This window comes from Danio rerio, chromosome 3 (assembly GCF_049306965.1).
Source record: "Danio rerio strain Tuebingen ecotype United States chromosome 3, GRCz12tu, whole genome shotgun sequence".
NCBI lineage: Eukaryota > Metazoa > Chordata > Actinopteri > Cypriniformes > Danionidae > Danio > Danio rerio.
In genome coordinates this window covers 55,981,195-55,997,175 of record NC_133178.1, presented here as the reverse complement: position 1 = coordinate 55,997,175, position 15,981 = coordinate 55,981,195, and the positions used below count along the sequence as shown (strand labels likewise).

General features: G+C 38.5%; 1 protein-coding gene across 3 annotated transcripts; it reads left to right on the top strand.

Annotated features, from left to right (window-relative positions):
- Positions 1-4,812: 4,812 nt before the first annotated feature.
- Positions 4,813-14,930, top strand: nr5a5 (nuclear receptor subfamily 5, group A, member 5). Of its 3 annotated transcripts, none has more exon segments than NM_001077272.2 (7): positions 6,667-6,893; positions 7,401-7,511; positions 7,588-7,729; positions 9,787-10,526; positions 12,586-12,705; positions 14,127-14,274; positions 14,352-14,930. In NM_001077272.2, coding segments are annotated over 7 exon segments (1,536 nt in total). In that variant the 5' UTR covers positions 6,667-6,866; the 3' UTR covers positions 14,600-14,930.
- The last annotated feature ends 1,051 nt before the right edge of the window (positions 14,931-15,981 follow it).

Here is a 15,981-nt window from a genome sequence, read left to right as displayed (position 1 = left end):
ACATCAAGTGTAATCAGAGCCGGCCCAAGGCATAAGCGAGCTAAGCGGCTGCTTAGGGCCCCATGGCCACCAGGGGGCCCCCAAGAGTGCAATAAATTACTAACTTTCGTTTTTGTTTTAGTTTGTTGGAGAGTTTGGTTATAGATTGGGTGGTGCAAATATATCAATATGCTCTGGCGCCAAGAATCGATATTTATCTAAATGTACAAAAGATCTGAATTAATTAATTAGTACACCCAGCTGCCACCAGGTGGCTCTTCCCGTAATGGTGGATCAACAATACATCAGAGACGCAACAGCCTTTTTAACCACTGACAGATGAGCGATTGCAATTGTGAAACTTCATACAGGAATATGGGCTCACACTATTTAATTCCGTCAAAATATATAAAGATATCAATAATAGGACAAGAACACATAAAGGGTTTTTCATTCATTTAACCCTTGCAGACCTTTGCAAAGTCTTGTAGATGGTATTTTTGCTGAAAATATTAGATAAATTAAAAAGAAAAGCTTAAAAATAATGCTCTTTTTAAATTGATGAGTAAATAACTAATGTTCTCCACTGCTGGAGGCATTATAAGTGCTCAGAGGAGTCTGTGCTCACCTTTCCGAGTATTCCAATCAGTTACTGTTCTTGAAGAAAATATATTAATCTAGTGGCAATGCAAAAATTTGCATGATTAAAAATAAATGCATAAAATACATCAAATAGGTTGGCCAAGTTGTAATAAATGTCTTTAGTTTAAAGAAAACTAGAAAGCAATAAATTGCTATTTTAACTGTTTTCTAACATGCACAGTTGAAGTCAGAATTGTTAGACCCCCTGAATTATTAGCCCCCCTGTTTATTTTTTTCCTAATTTCTGTTTAACGGAGAGAAGATTTTTTTCAACACATTTCTAAAAACTGATTTATTTTATTTTTTGTCATGATGACAGTAAATAATATTTGATTAGATATTCTTCAAGACACTTCTACACAGCTTAAAGTGTCATTTAAAGGCTTAACTGGGTTAATTGTGATGCTGCTGCTCTGACTAATTTAAAGATGCGCCCTCTATCTCTGCATTTTTCAGCTTGTTGAACAGTTGTGCGCTTTTATACACAGTTGCAATACTAAAAACATGTGCTTTTAATGAAAGAAATGCATCTTATAACTTTTTGATGCATTTTTTACTCTTCATTTGCAAAAATTTTTGTATATCATGGTTGGTTTTCTTGTGATCAAATTTCAAAGCCATGTACTCATCATTGACAGTTGGTAAATACTGCAAAAATTCTTTCCTTTTTATTGTTTTTGTCTTGTTTCTAGTCCAAATATGTAAAAAATCTTAAAGAATAAACATTTTCTAGACAGATTTTCTGTGAAAAATGCTTCTTGATTTAATTTGATTTTGATTTAAAGTGATTTTTGTTAGATATTTGAACTAGAAAATACAAAAAGTATATGTAAGAAAAAAAGCATATTTTATAATGTAAGCAACACAGCTACAGCAAATAAAAATGATAACGGGCGTTTTAAATTTAAAGTGTGCAAATAATCAAGGATTAACGATAATTTGTCATATTGCCTGCACCAAGGGGGCCCCAAATAAAATTCTGCTTAGGGCCCCCTAAAGGCTTGGGCCGGCCCTGAGTGTAATTGATAAATGCTAAACAAGTGTTGTTTATTGTTGATTTTTAGCGTGATCAGGTTCATCATTTGTGCAGATGCTGTATATTTTGAAGCTGTAATATACGGTGCCAGCAGACACTGCACCACCTTGTGGCCATTTCTTATAAAATGTAGTATAAATAAGTTAAAGAGGTTGTTCACCCAAAAACTGAACATGTGCTCACGTTTACTTTCCCCTTAAGTGGTTTCAATATTTCATGAGTTTCTTTTATTCTGTTAAAAATAAAAGTTTAAACATAAAATTTAGAAAAATGTTAGAATCATGTAACCACTGACTTTCATTGTTGGAAAAACTATTTGTGTTCAACAGAACAAAATAAGCTCTCACAGGCTTGTGACAAGTGAATAATGGGTACAGGATGACAGAACTTTAGATTCAGGCTAATAACATGGCTGTTAATATTTGTACATCATGATTTTTTTCAAGTACGATGCCATCCTGCATTAATATCGATGTTGATACTGGAATATCATTTTTCCTCAAAAATATAATCCATACCCTACACCCAACCATAACTGTAAATTATTCCCAAAATCAGAGGGGAATAATAGTTTGATAACAATCACATAGAAGTACATAAGCCTAAGTGTATGTCTAAACAACATAAACAGTAAACATATTACTTAATTCTGATTGGCTGATTGGATAGATTTTAATCCAGGAGCATGTCTTACATGGTGAAATCAAGTGGGCGTTAATATTTCAGGATAAGCATTTAATCTACTGAGAGAACTACTTCTTTATTATTCATATGTGGTTCTTATATATCAAGATAAAATGTGCCAAATATGCAAATTATCTTTTCAGTAAGACATGTAATTGAGAGTCAATCAATTATTTTTTTGAAAATATTTACTGTCAGTCGTCTTTTATACAGTATAATAATGTAAATCACATCACAATTAGATTTTATAACAATATATTTATTATAGTTCATTATTACGAAATGTCATTTTAAAATATATTGCATTTATCCAAAATTATATGTGCAAAGCCAAACATTGTTATATTACAGAATTTGTGATTATAATACAAATTATACATAATTCCTAAAGGATTTAGATCAGTTATAAGGTAAAAATGTATGTATGAATGAGTGGTCTATGTCTTCCCATTTTTACAGTAAGAAGCTAAGATAAACGATGTAGCATTTTAAAGATTAGTTTGATGCTATATTTATTTTCTTGCTAAGTATTGAGTTTTCTGATTTATTTAAAGCATCACGTGACTTTAACAGCTGTTTTATTGGCATCTTATTGACATTTGATAAAGTGATTACATGAGACTAGATGCATTTCAGAAAACTGTACTGTTTGTTTTAAAATAGTACCTTATTCATTCATGAATTTATCTTGATATGAACAATAGTTAATAATGAGCATAAATCCCAGGGTTTAGGACGATCCTGTATTTCAACTCTATCTTTAGCAAAAATTTAAAATCATGGTTTATATTTTCATTCATTCATTTTCTTTTCGGCTTAGTCCCTTTATTTATCTGGGGTCGACACTGCGGAATGAACCGCCAACTTATCCATCACATTTTTACGCAGCGGATGCCCTTCCAGCCACAACCTATCTCTGGAAAACATCCATACACACTCATACATCAGCAACCTTCTTGCTGTGAGGCGACAGCACTACCTACTGTGCCACCAAGTCGCCTGGTTTGTATTTATCTTTCTTAATTTTATTTTAATACAATGACTTTTTTTCCCTTATAACTAGCGTAAAAATGACAGGCAGTCATTATATTTTGAAGAAAAAGATTAACATCCAATTATACAGGGTTACAGAAGTTTTTTCCCTCAATAATGTACACACAGCTCTCCATATTGATAGAAATGCAAAGAAACCTGAAATATCACATGGTCCTAAGTATTCAGATCCCTTTTCTCAGTATTGAGTAGAAGATCTGCCATGAGTCTTTTTGGGAAAGATGCAAGATGTTTTTCACACCAGGATTTGGGGAGCCTCTGCTATTCATCCTTGCAGATCCTTTCTTGTTCTGTCAGTTTGAATGGTAAGCGTTGGTGGACAGCCATTTTTAGGTCTCTCCAGAGATGCTCAATTGGGTTTAAGTCAGGGCTGTGGCTAGGCCAGTTAAAAACAGCCACAGAGCTGTTCTAAAGCTTATTTGTTATTTTAGCTGTGTGCTTAGGGTCATTGTCTTGTTGGAAGGCAAACCTTTGGCCCAGTCTGAGGTCCTGAGCACTCTGGAGAAGGTTTTCATCCTGGATATCCCTGTTTTTGGCCGCATTCATCTTTCCTTCGATTGTAACCAGTCGTCCGGTCCCTGCTGCTGCAAAACACCCCCACAGCAGGATGCTGCCTCCACACTGTTCACTGTTGGTACTGTATTGGACTGATGAAGAGCAGTGCTTGGTTTTCTCCACACATATCACCTAGAATTAAGGCCAAAAAGTTCTATCTTGATCTCATCAGACCAGAGAATCTTATTTCTCACCATTTTGTAGTCTTTCTGTTGTTTTTAACAAACTCTATGCAGGCTTTGTATGTGTCAGGCCACGCTGCCATAAAGCTCCAACTGGTGGAGGGCTGCAGTGATGGTTGACTTCGACATCTTTCTCCCATCTCCTGACTGCATCTCTGGAGCTCAGCCACAGTGATCTTTGTGTTCTTCTTAACCTTTCTCACCAAGATCCCCTGATAACAGTTTTCTAGGAGGGGTTCTGGTCATCCTAAACATCTTCCATTTAAGGATTATGGAGGCCACTGTGTTCTTAGGAACCTTAAGTGTGGCAGAAGTTTTTTTGTAACCTTGTCCAGATCTGTGCCTTGCCACAATTCTGTCTCTGGGCTTTCCAGGCAGTTCCTTTGACCTCATGATTCTCATTGCTCTGACATGCACTGTAAGCTGTAAGGTCTTATATAGACAGGTGTGTGACTTTCCTAATCAAGTCCAATCAGTATAATCAAACACAGTTGGACTCAAATTAAGGTGTAGAACCATTTCAAGGATGATCAAAAGAAATGGACAGCACTGGAGCTAAATATTGAAGAGTCACAGAAAATGGTCTGAATACTTATGATCATGTGACATTTTAGTTTACTTTTAGTTTTACTTTTTAATATATCTGCAAAATTGTCAACAATTTTGTGTTTTTCTGTCAATATAGGGTGCTGTGTGTACACAGGGAAAAATAACTTAAATGATTTTAGCAAATAGCTGCAATAAACAGAGTAAAAAATTTAAGGGTGTGAATACTTTCCCTACCCACTGTACAGTATATAAATATACAGTGCATACAGAAAGTATTTGTTGCACTTCACCCTTTCCACATGTGATTTTTCAGCTTTTTTATTCTTAATAAATTGGCAGCAATTTCAAAAACTCTTCCTTCACATTGTCATAATGGAGTGTTGTGTGTGAAATGTTGAGGAAATCAATTAATTTAATCTATTTTGGAATAAGGCTGTAACAAAAAAGTGGGAAAAGGTGAAGCGCTATGAATACTTTCCAGATGCACTGTAATATTAATTAACATTTGTGAAGGAAAAACCTGCACCAGCAAGTGTCAGTGGGAAAACACAGGACACCAGCTGCCCACAAATGGGATTAACTAGAGGTGTTAATTTTTCAGTGTAAAAGTTGGACAATAAACATGAAATTTCTCGAAAGCATGTTTCAAAAGGTACAAAAACAACTTGTATGTGTAACCCAGTAAATCGAAGCAGGGATCAAAATGAAAAATTCACCTCACAGATTTTGTACTCCCTCGCTCAAGTATCTACCTGATGTAACTTCCTAATCCTAACCACCCCACACCTAATCCTTACCCCTCCCCATACTGTATTCAGGCAGATGAGATGATGCATTAGCCCCTTTCACACAGTGATACCGGTAAATATCCGGAAAATTTACGGAACGACTTTACCGGTATATACAAAAAAAGCGCTGTTCACACAGGCGAGGATGTTACGGTAATTTTCCGGAAAGGTCTGTATGTGTGAAAGGGGCTAATAACTAACAGCAGCACACATTCCAGCAGTGCACCAGAACTACATAGGGACATCAGGTCACCATGATTTATTCATTCATTTTCTTTTCGGCTTTGGTCCCTTCATTAATCTAGGGTCGCCACAGAGGAATTACCCGCCAACTTATCCAGCATATGTTTTACGCAGCGGATGCCCTTCTAGCTGCAACCCACCACTGAGAAACATCAATACATACATTCACCTATACCACATGTGTTTGGGCTGTGGGGGAAACCGGAGCCCCCAGAGGAAACACACGCAAACATTTGATTTCCATTACTCAGGTTAATTAATCACCCTTGAACTGCTTTAAAGCCTTTGACGTCAGAACCCACATCCCTGAACTTACCTGCTCCCTTCATTGTTATTAGACTGATGTTTTGTAATTGATTCCAAAGGTGCTGGAAGTCACTCATTGATAAACAATACATCGGTTAGCAAAACAATATGATACGCACATGTCCTTAAGAATAATCATATTTAATTGTTTTAAGTATTATCTTCACTCAATTCAAAGGGGAGTATCATGTTATTTTGATGGTCCATTTGAGTATTAGTAGACTGCTTAATATCTGTTGATACTGCTCCTTTAAATGACTATAGGACACTTTGCAAGTACATGTCAACTTGCACTAACCCTAACCCCAACCCAAGTCTACTTATAATCTAATGAGAATTAGTTGGCATGTAAATGCAATGTAACTTAAATTCAACAAGCGGCCCATCAGAATAAAGTGTGACCAAAAGGGGACTGTAAAATTGAATGCTGATCTACTTGGAATTTAGTACTCGTAGAGGTTCTTGTATTTTAACTTTGTCTTTAGATCCAATTTGGTGTTTAATATCTTATGGTGAGTGGGTTCCTTCATGTATGCGGCTTCTGCTAAGCTCATGCACTTTGTTTCCAGCAAGAGTGAGGTCTTGCTGGTTGGGAAGGTGTGACAGACTCAGGTTTATTACCCTCAACATGGAGCAAAGTCCAACTGAGGGCCTTTACACGGCACCATCTCAGAGACAGCCTGCGCCTGTTTTCCTCCCTGTCCTGAATCCCGGAGGCCCACACAGGTATGAATGACAGCTTACAGTAACCCACACCGCCCCTTCTCCTATGGACCATGAACATCTCAAGCTATCCCCTGGATCCCCCCCAGCCCTCGGTTCATCTGGCGGCCGAATACACACAAGACCATGCGTCACAAGAGAGACCGTCAACATGTAAGTAGAACTTCAGATTTTAGACATTTGGCCACATTCAGAATGAAAGTTAAGGATATTAAGAGATAAACATTTAAGGTTCTTGAGAATAAAATCTTTAGGGGAATCATTTCGTTTGATTGGTGTTTAGTTGTGATCGGGACAGCTTAATCGTTTAAGAAAAAGATTTGTTATGTCTAGATGCCAAGATAAATGCTTCAGCAAATCAAAAAAGTACACTTATAGTATATAGAAGAAGTTTATTTATCTTACGAAAACTGAATGTTCGACTTTAAGGATTATGTAAGCCCCATATCTCCAGATTTCATCAATCTAGTGATAAGACTGTTTGAGATATAATAGACTGCTCCGTGCGATTATCAGACAGACCGGTCATAAAACTGTTCAGCCCACTTCTAGACAATCATCTCTTTGATTCTGAGTGGCCGTTTCCAGACTTGCGTTTGCTTTAAATTTGAACCATCACCCCTTCCATTCGTGCAATAATTGTGATATCCCATAGCTCAGGAGTTAAAGCCAGACCCAGAGAGTAGTGCGACTCAAGAAGAGGGCTGTCCTGTGTGTGGCGACAGGGTGTCCGGATATCACTATGGTCTACTTACTTGTGAAAGTTGCAAGGTACGTGTCAAAGCAAGACAGAGACAAGTATGCAGCGGTAGTTTTGAGATAATAAACTCTACAAACATTCCCCCAGGGCTTCTTTAAGCGCTCTGTGCAGAACAACAAGCGCTATACATGTGCAGAGGCACAGAACTGCCCCATGGACCTGGCACAGAGGAAACGATGCCCTTACTGCCGCTTCCAGAAATGTGTAGCTGTCGGCATGAAGAAAGAAGGTACACACAGTGTTTATGAAGTTTGGTAGATTACTTGTTCTTTAAGTTAAGACAATGTGCTAGGAAAACAGAGTTGTTGTCTTGGAGATATGGCGAGATATTAATGGCTAGCTATCCAAGATAGCTCTGATCCTGTTTCCACTTATCTTTGAAACCATAAACCACTGCAGAAGCAATATTTGATGACCCAGTAAAGTTACAATTGTAACATGCACACAAGCAAAATAAAAGTACCATTATACAACTTTTACAGGTGAGGATCTTCATGTAAAGTCAATTTATACAATTGAAGTTGATGTTGAAATGATGTTTAACAGAGCAAGACATTTTTCACAGTACGTCTGATAATATTTTTTTTTCTGGAGAAAGTCTTGTTTTATTTTGGCTAGAATAAAAGCAGTTTTTTTTTTTTTTTTTTTTTTAAAACATTAAGGTCACAATTAATAGCTCCTTTAAGCTTTATATTTTTTCAATGGTCTAAAGAACAAACCTTTATTATACAATACCTTGTCTAATTACCCTAACCTGCTTAGTTAACCTAATTAACCTAGTTAAGCCTTTAAATGCCCCTTTAAGCTGTATCAAAAGTGTCCTGAAAAATTCAGTTCAGAAAAGTTAAGGTGTTTTTGATTAGAGTCGGAGCTAAACTCACCAGGACACCGGTGCTCCAGGACCGAGTTTGGACGCTGATTTAGAGCAATGTTTCCCAATCTTGTTCCTGAAAGCACTCCAAGAGAACACATTTTAAAATTATAACATATCTGATTTCATCACTTCTGGTTTAAAAACCTCTAGATGAAGAGTTAAGCTATGTCTGTTTAATTAGGAACCGTTTAAAAGTGTACCACAAGTTTGTACGTTTTTGTGACAGTGTGAAACCGTTTGGGTTTGACACTTTATTTTGATGGTCAATTTGTTGAATTTAATTAACATTGCATCTACATGCCAACTAATTCTCAGTAGATTGTAAGTAGACTGTTAGGTTGGGGTTAGGGTTAAGTTGACATGTACTTTTCTTATAGCCAGTTGAATGTCTGTTGAAGTAGAAGTATCAGCAAATATTAAGCAGACAGTCTACTAATACTCAAGTGGACAGTCAAAATAAAGTGTTACCATAGTTTGTGACTTTTTTTGAGAATTTAAAAAGTTTAAGTTCAGACAACAACATTGCCAAAATGATCAGTTTAAACTAATTAGCAAAAACATCTACTATACCGCACACCTTGTAAAGAAAACTATAAATTAATGGCAAGGCAAAAAATAAATCATTTTGACAGGCTAATCAGATTAGGCAACTGGGGACTGAATGGATATGCTGTGGTCAATGGATGTTGGAAGTGGCCAGGTATTGTCAGACTGCCTGTAAGTCCAAAGTCCAGAGTTACTGATCAGTGCCAAATCAAGATCATACATTTAATTCCACAGCACACCAACTGGGAAAACCCTGGGAATTTTAAAAACACCATGGACCTTCACACATACAGTCACTCCTGTAGTTTGCTATTTTTTGCTGTTTTGGTTAAGTACTCATCCATGTATATAGACTGAAAATGTATAATAGTTTTGACAAAATAGCCTTGTTGAAATCTACATGAAAACCATATCAGTCCTTTTCATATAGGCTTAACTCATTTTATCCCCACAAACAATTCCAAAAGTTAGTTTCAAGTGTGCTGAGACCCCCTCATTCAGGTAATCTCTGGCTGATTGTTTGGTGAGGGTCCGATCATGATTGCCATGTTCAAATATACCTAAACCAGGCGTGTCCAATCCTGTTCCTGGAAGGCCACTGTCCTGCATATTTAGCTATCCTAATTGGACTCCTAGACAAGCACATTGAGGCAAGTTGGAGTAAAACTCTCTAGGACTGTTAAAAAAGCCTGGCATAAACAAACAGAATACACAAGGTTCTAAAACAAACAGCCAGGTAGGACAGGTGTGTTGCGCCTCTAGGATTGGTCAACTTGTTTGGGAACTGAGGAATTGTCTAAAAACGTATCCTTAGTTTCTGAACTTCACAATGTGTGATTCACTTTTTATGAAATCATGTGTCACAGCTGTTCGTGCAGACAGGATGAGAGGTGGCAGAAACAAGTTTGGACCTTTATACCGACGGGACAGGCAACTGAAACAGCAAAGAGGGACCTATCACCAGGCAAACATTGCCCCATACAGAGTCAAAATTGAGGGACCACAACAATTGGTGCCTGCTTTGCCTCATGATTTTCATGTCATCAACCCTAACCCTGCTTCTCTTGGCACTGACCATTACCACCCAACCCAGCACTTCCACCCTAATATGAGCCAGTCTGAATTTCCAGTGCTGCTGGACTGCACCATGCCCAGAGACCGGACATTTTCAGATCCATCCCTACCTATTCACACACTGTGCTATCCAGGCATCCACGGATACCCTCCAGACAAAAGAGAGATCCCTTTCAACTACAACCCTGCTTCTGTGACGCCTCCTGGTCCAATGTCTCCTACAGTTCTCTCCACACCTGCACCTACTCTCACGCCAGCCTCAACTCCGAGTTCCACCCCAACTCCATCACAGAGATTGACCCCCACCTCAACCACAGCCCCAAGTTCCTTTTTCTTAAACCAGCTCCTGCAAGCCGAGCCAGATGAGAAGCAACTCTGCATGCGGGTGTTAGCAAGCCTCCAGAGAGAACAAGCCTGCAGAGGAAAACATGACCGCCTCAACACCTTCAGCATCATGTGCAAAATGGCTGACCAGACTTTGTTCGGATTGGTGGAGTGGGCAAGGAACTGTGAATTATTTAAGGAGCTTAAGGTAGAGGACTGCATGTATTCACACACACATTCATCTAAAAATAGGATCTAATTAAAGAGGATATTTTGTGTAATGTGCTGGTGTAATATTTTGCTAGAACTCTACCCCTAACCTCAACACTAACCATGCAATAATCTCTCTAAAATCAAAGGGAAATTGCCGGTTGAGAGAAAACTATGTACAGCCAGACTTACACAGTGATTTTTAATAATCCTTTTTGATTGTAGTTTGTCAGATGATCCCTATGTCACACTGTACTTTCTCAGTTGTCATAATGTCAGACTGAGAAACAATCTAGACGTGCCAAACACAGACTCAAGACTCATCCTTAGTTTGACGTCATCCATCCATGACACATTCAATACCCTGCATTCTGAAATGCTCTCTTCACAGCACGCATAAACAATCACAAATTACATTTGCTCATAACATGCCTTGATAATACAACCATGTGTTCAATTGTTTTGACTTTTTACTGTGGTTTGAAGTTGTTTCAGTGAGCTTAACTGCTCCTACTGGTTCTTGGTTTGATAGTTGAGAGAAGGTAAAGCCTCCAAGAAAGGATTCCAAACCTTCAGACACTGCCAGAATTTTGTAGCAGGGAAATTCTGATTGCAACTGACATCAATTGACAGTCACTGAACCCGTCAAACCAACTATCAAATACCACAGATTTTAGCCTGGAATTACAGTAATATTTTGGTTTTCCAAAAATATTCCTCAGAGAAACAAATATTCAGCTAAATGCCACAGACTGAACTAGTCTGAAGTGTCTTACCTAGAACTGGAAAGATCTGGCCCCAGAGATCAGCTGTCTTGTAGAGTCCCACTCCCACTCTGACCAACATCTATAGCTGCACATGTATCCTAATGAGAGTAATTAGCAGGATCTGGTGTATTTAATTAGAGTTCCAGATTAACCCTGGAGGAACCCCAACAACAAAAATGTTGTTGGCACTTTACCGTTTGATAAAAAAATAAATAAAAAATAAATAAATAAATAGAAGCATGGTCACTGATCCAACCTAATTTCAGATGGTTTGAGCTGGTCAGATGTTGCTCTAACAAAATGGTTATCAATTCCAGTCCTTGGGCCCATCTGCCCTGCACATTTTGTATGTCTTCCTTAATACACCTGGTTCAGATCATTAGCTGGTTAACAGAGAGATCCATGAACTGAATCTTGTGTCAAATAAGAGAGACAGGATGTGCAGGGCAGGGGGCACCCGTGGATGGAATTGAGAACCACCGCTTTAAGCAATGGAGCTACTCTGAAATTTAGTCCGACAGCAAATATATACATATTTATTTATTTATTCATTTATTTTTAAATAACTTTTAGGGGGGGTTTCACCTTTAATGGATAGGAAAGTTTAGAGTAGGGGTCACCAATCTCTGTCCTGGAGGGCCGGTGTCTCTGCAGGATTTAGCTCCAACTGGCCTCATCACACCTGCCTGGGTGTTTCAAGTACACCTAGTAAGACCTTGCTTAGCTAGTTCAGGTGTGTTTGATTAGGGTTGGAGATAAAATCTGCAGGACACCGGCCCTCCAGGAACAAGTTTGGTGACCACTGGTGTAGAGTATTGACAGGAAAGTATGAGGAGCAGAGAGAGGAAACGGATCGGCATAGGACCGCAAGGCTGAAATTGAACTCGGGTCACCATGGGCACCAGAGTGCATGTGTCGACGCACTAACCCCGACACCACTGGCGCTGACAAACAGCAAATATTTTTGATAAAAGTCATTAACTAGTCTGGTCTTTATGGTGAGACTGTCTGACAAATAAATCTTACTGTTATAGAGGCCTAGAGAACACACCAGCATCCCATGCTTGGTACTACAATGCAATGGTTTTTAATCCTGCTCCTGGGCACCCACTACATTATGCACATTTTGTATGCCTCCAAGCTTGAAAAGCACTGTTAAAGTGTCCAGAAAAACATACATTCTTGAATTTCCAACAGAGACAAAGTTCATCATTGTAGGTGTTTTCAAAAGGAAATGTTTAATTTTACAAATATTATAAATGCATAACCAGGGTACCTGATCTTGTGCAGGTGGATGATCAAATGGTGTTACTGCAGAGCTGCTGGAGTGAGCTTCTTGTCCTGGATCACTTGTGCAGGCAAGTGGCTTATGGGAGAGATGGCAGCATCTGTCTGATTACAGGACAACAGGTAACATTTCCTCTGTCACTAAACCAGTCTTTCCCTACCCTGTTGATGGAGCCACACCAACATTTGACAGTTTGCACACACCCCTCATCAGACTTACACTACCTGACTAAAGTCTTGTGGCCTATCCAAGTTTTAGGAACAACAAATAACTTGACTTCAAGTTGATCATTTGGTATTTTAAGTAGTTTATATGAAAGGCAAAAGCCTCTAGATTACACTTTTTACCAAAATAAAATATGATCATGGCTTGATTTTGATGATTTAATTAGGACAGTAAAGTCTGACTTTGTTTAGACAAAAGTCTTGTCACTTAACAGAAATAATACAGCATAGAATATAAAGTCATGGTGCGGTGGAAAAAGAATTAATTTTGTGTGAGACTAATGAGCTTGAAGGACCACATCCATACATCTCAGCAATGACTCTGCAATTAATAAAGTCATTTGGAATGGCGAATAAAGCGTTCTTGCAGGACTCCCAGAGTTCACGAAGATTCTTTACATTCATCGTCAATGCCTCCTACAACTTACCCCAGACATGCTCAATAATATTTATGTCTGGTGAATGGGCTGGCCAATTCTGGAGCACCTTGACCTTCTTTGCTTTCAGGAACTTTTATGTGGATGCTGAGGTATGAGAAGGAGCACTTTCCAGCTGAAGAATTTTCCCTCTTCTGTGGTTTGTAATGTAATGGGCAGCACAAATGTCTTGATATCAGGTTGTTGATGTTGCCATCCACTTTGCAGCTCTCTCGCAAGCCCCCATACTGAATGTAATCCCAAACCATGATTTTCCTTCACCGAACTTGACTGATTTCTCTGAGAATCTTGGGTTCATGCAGGTTCCAATAGGTCTTCTGCAGTATTTATGATGCATTTGGGATGCAGTTCAACAGATGATTCATCTGAAAAATCTTTCTTCTGCCACTTTTCCAAATTATCAACTAAAAGTCAACTAATTATTTGTTGCTCCAACAACTGGGATCGGCAACAAGACTTTTGTCAGGTAGTGTATATATTTCAGGATAGCATGGCTGATGAGTTCAATCAGGAATAATGAAGAGTGTGCATCCAGGAACAGGGTTGTCAAACATTATAACACCTCTAATAGACATCTTGGTTAAAACAAGGCTACATTTGAGTAGTCAGACGTCTTATAGACGTCTAACAATTGTTCAAAAATACAGTAGTCATCATATACACAGGAATGAACGCCTGGAATGAACACATGAAGTCTGTGTAATCTGTTGATGACTATATATATTTGGACTGTTAGACATCTATTCGATTTTAAACGCAGCCCAAATTTAGCCTTGTTTTAGCCAAGAAACTTATGTTTGGACTTCTATTAGATGTCTTAATTGCTCGGTGCTGACTTTAGGATTCCTTAAAATTTTCTTTGACTTGCTTTTAACTTACCAGATTGAAGCATCAACCATTCTCAGTCAGGCTGGAGTAACCCTCAGTAGTCTGGTGTCTAGAGCCCAGGACCTTGTCACCAAGCTTAGATCACTACAGCTGGACAGAGAGGAGTTTGTGTGTCTAAAATATCTGGTTCTCTTCAATCCAGGTGAGGTTCCTTTGAGGCCCAAATGCTTGAAATATTCCTGCTCAAGTTCATGTTTCAAGATTCTGTTTTGTTAACAGATGTTAAATCAGTACAGAACCGAAGGCAGGTAGAACAAACACAAGAGCGTGTAAACAAGGCTTTGATGGACCACACTATGCAAACCCACCCAGGTCATTCTGACAAGTTCGGACAGCTGCTGCTCCGTCTGCCAGAGGTGCGGAGCATCAGCCTGCAGGTGGAGGAATACCTGTATCAGCGCCACCTGCTGGGAGATCTTCCCTGCAACTCACTGCTGACTGAAATGCTTCATGCCAAGCACACATGAGATCATCGCAATGCTTGATGTTGGGAATGCTTTTGTATATTTGACCTTGGGATCTTATCTTTTGAGCTTTGAACAAGTCGCTCATTTAATCGCTGGCTGGCAGTGATAGTCCAAGCAAGAGGAACAATATCTAGTATTGTGGATATTGTTACTCATTTAACTACTCATCTTACAGTTACGGATCATGTCTGGTCAAGAAGAATGTGCCGTTTTAACTTGTATTAAAGCACAAATTTCTAACCTCTCTAAATCACAGATGCCCATCTCATATCAATAATGTCAAATTGTTTACAGAAATGGAGTTGAAATTAAAGTGTCTCTGTATACATTTCTGCGGTCTAATATTTTTCTTGTGTCAAGTATGAAGCTACAGCAACCCATTAGGGTGACATTTAACTCCAAAATACATATTTTACTTTAAGAAAATGAATGTTTGTTTATTATGATTAAGCATCCAGAACTACTTCAAGACATGTTAATCAATGTATATTGATAATTTCAAATTTGTTTATTTTTTATTTTGTTTTATAAAAGATTTCTTTTTAACTGTACCTACTATTTAGACGCCTAAATATGACGCCTAAGGGTCATATTTCACTGGAATGATCTAAATTAGAAAACATTCTAGAGCAGGGGTCACCAATCTCGTTCCTGGAGGTCCGGTGCCCTGCAGGGTTTAGCTCCAACTTGCCTCAACAAACCTGCCTGGGTGTTTCAAGTAGTAAGACCTTGATTAGCTTGTTCAGGCGTGTTTGATAAGGGTTTGAGCTAAAATCTGCAGGACACCTGACCTCCAGGAACAAGTTTGGTGGTCCCTGTTCTAGAGATTACTTCAGTGGTGAAGGTAACGATATCTGAGATAGATGCAATCTTAAGAGACATAGATGATTCTTCTTTAACCTTCCTGTCGTGTTCGGGTCAAATCTAACCGATTTACAACTTAAAGCACTCATGAATATTGTGTTTTACATCTGATTGCCTCAAGGCCTTATGATATCCTCCACACTATGCATTTGAACATATAAAAGTGATGATCATCTCTTTCATTGAATTTCCAGTGTTTTATTTGGCCTTGTTACACCTGTGGTGTTCCCGGTCAAAAGTGACCGCCATAGGAAATAAATGGGTATCCAGATTATATTCATTCATCAGACAGAAAACATCCCAACACACACTACCCCAACTCACTCACTCACTCACTCACTCACTCACTCACTTCAGACTGAACAATGTCTTTGGCAGGTACACATCTCTTTTACGTGCTTATGTGCTGATCCTCCAGCCTGATCTCACAAGAAAACATAACTATTTGACATCTGTGTGTCAAATTTCTCTTTCTTTCTTGCAGTTTCATTGCAGTTATTTTATGTCTAGTTATGTAA

What these genes read in the sequence shown, in the direction of transcription:
- nr5a5 (XM_068216450.2), top strand. Translation starts at nt 6,794, where the DNA reads ATGAACATCTCAAGCTATCCCCTGGATCCCCCCCAGCCCTCGGTTCAT. An exon ending in ACAAGAGAGACCGTCAACAT is followed by an intron (nt 6,894 to 9,786) that starts GTAAGTAGAACT and finishes CATGTGTCACAG; the next exon opens with CTGTTCGTGCAGACAGGATG. An exon ending in TCTGGTTCTCTTCAATCCAG is followed by an intron (nt 14,275 to 14,351) that starts GTGAGGTTCCTT and finishes TTTTGTTAACAG; the next exon opens with ATGTTAAATCAGTACAGAAC.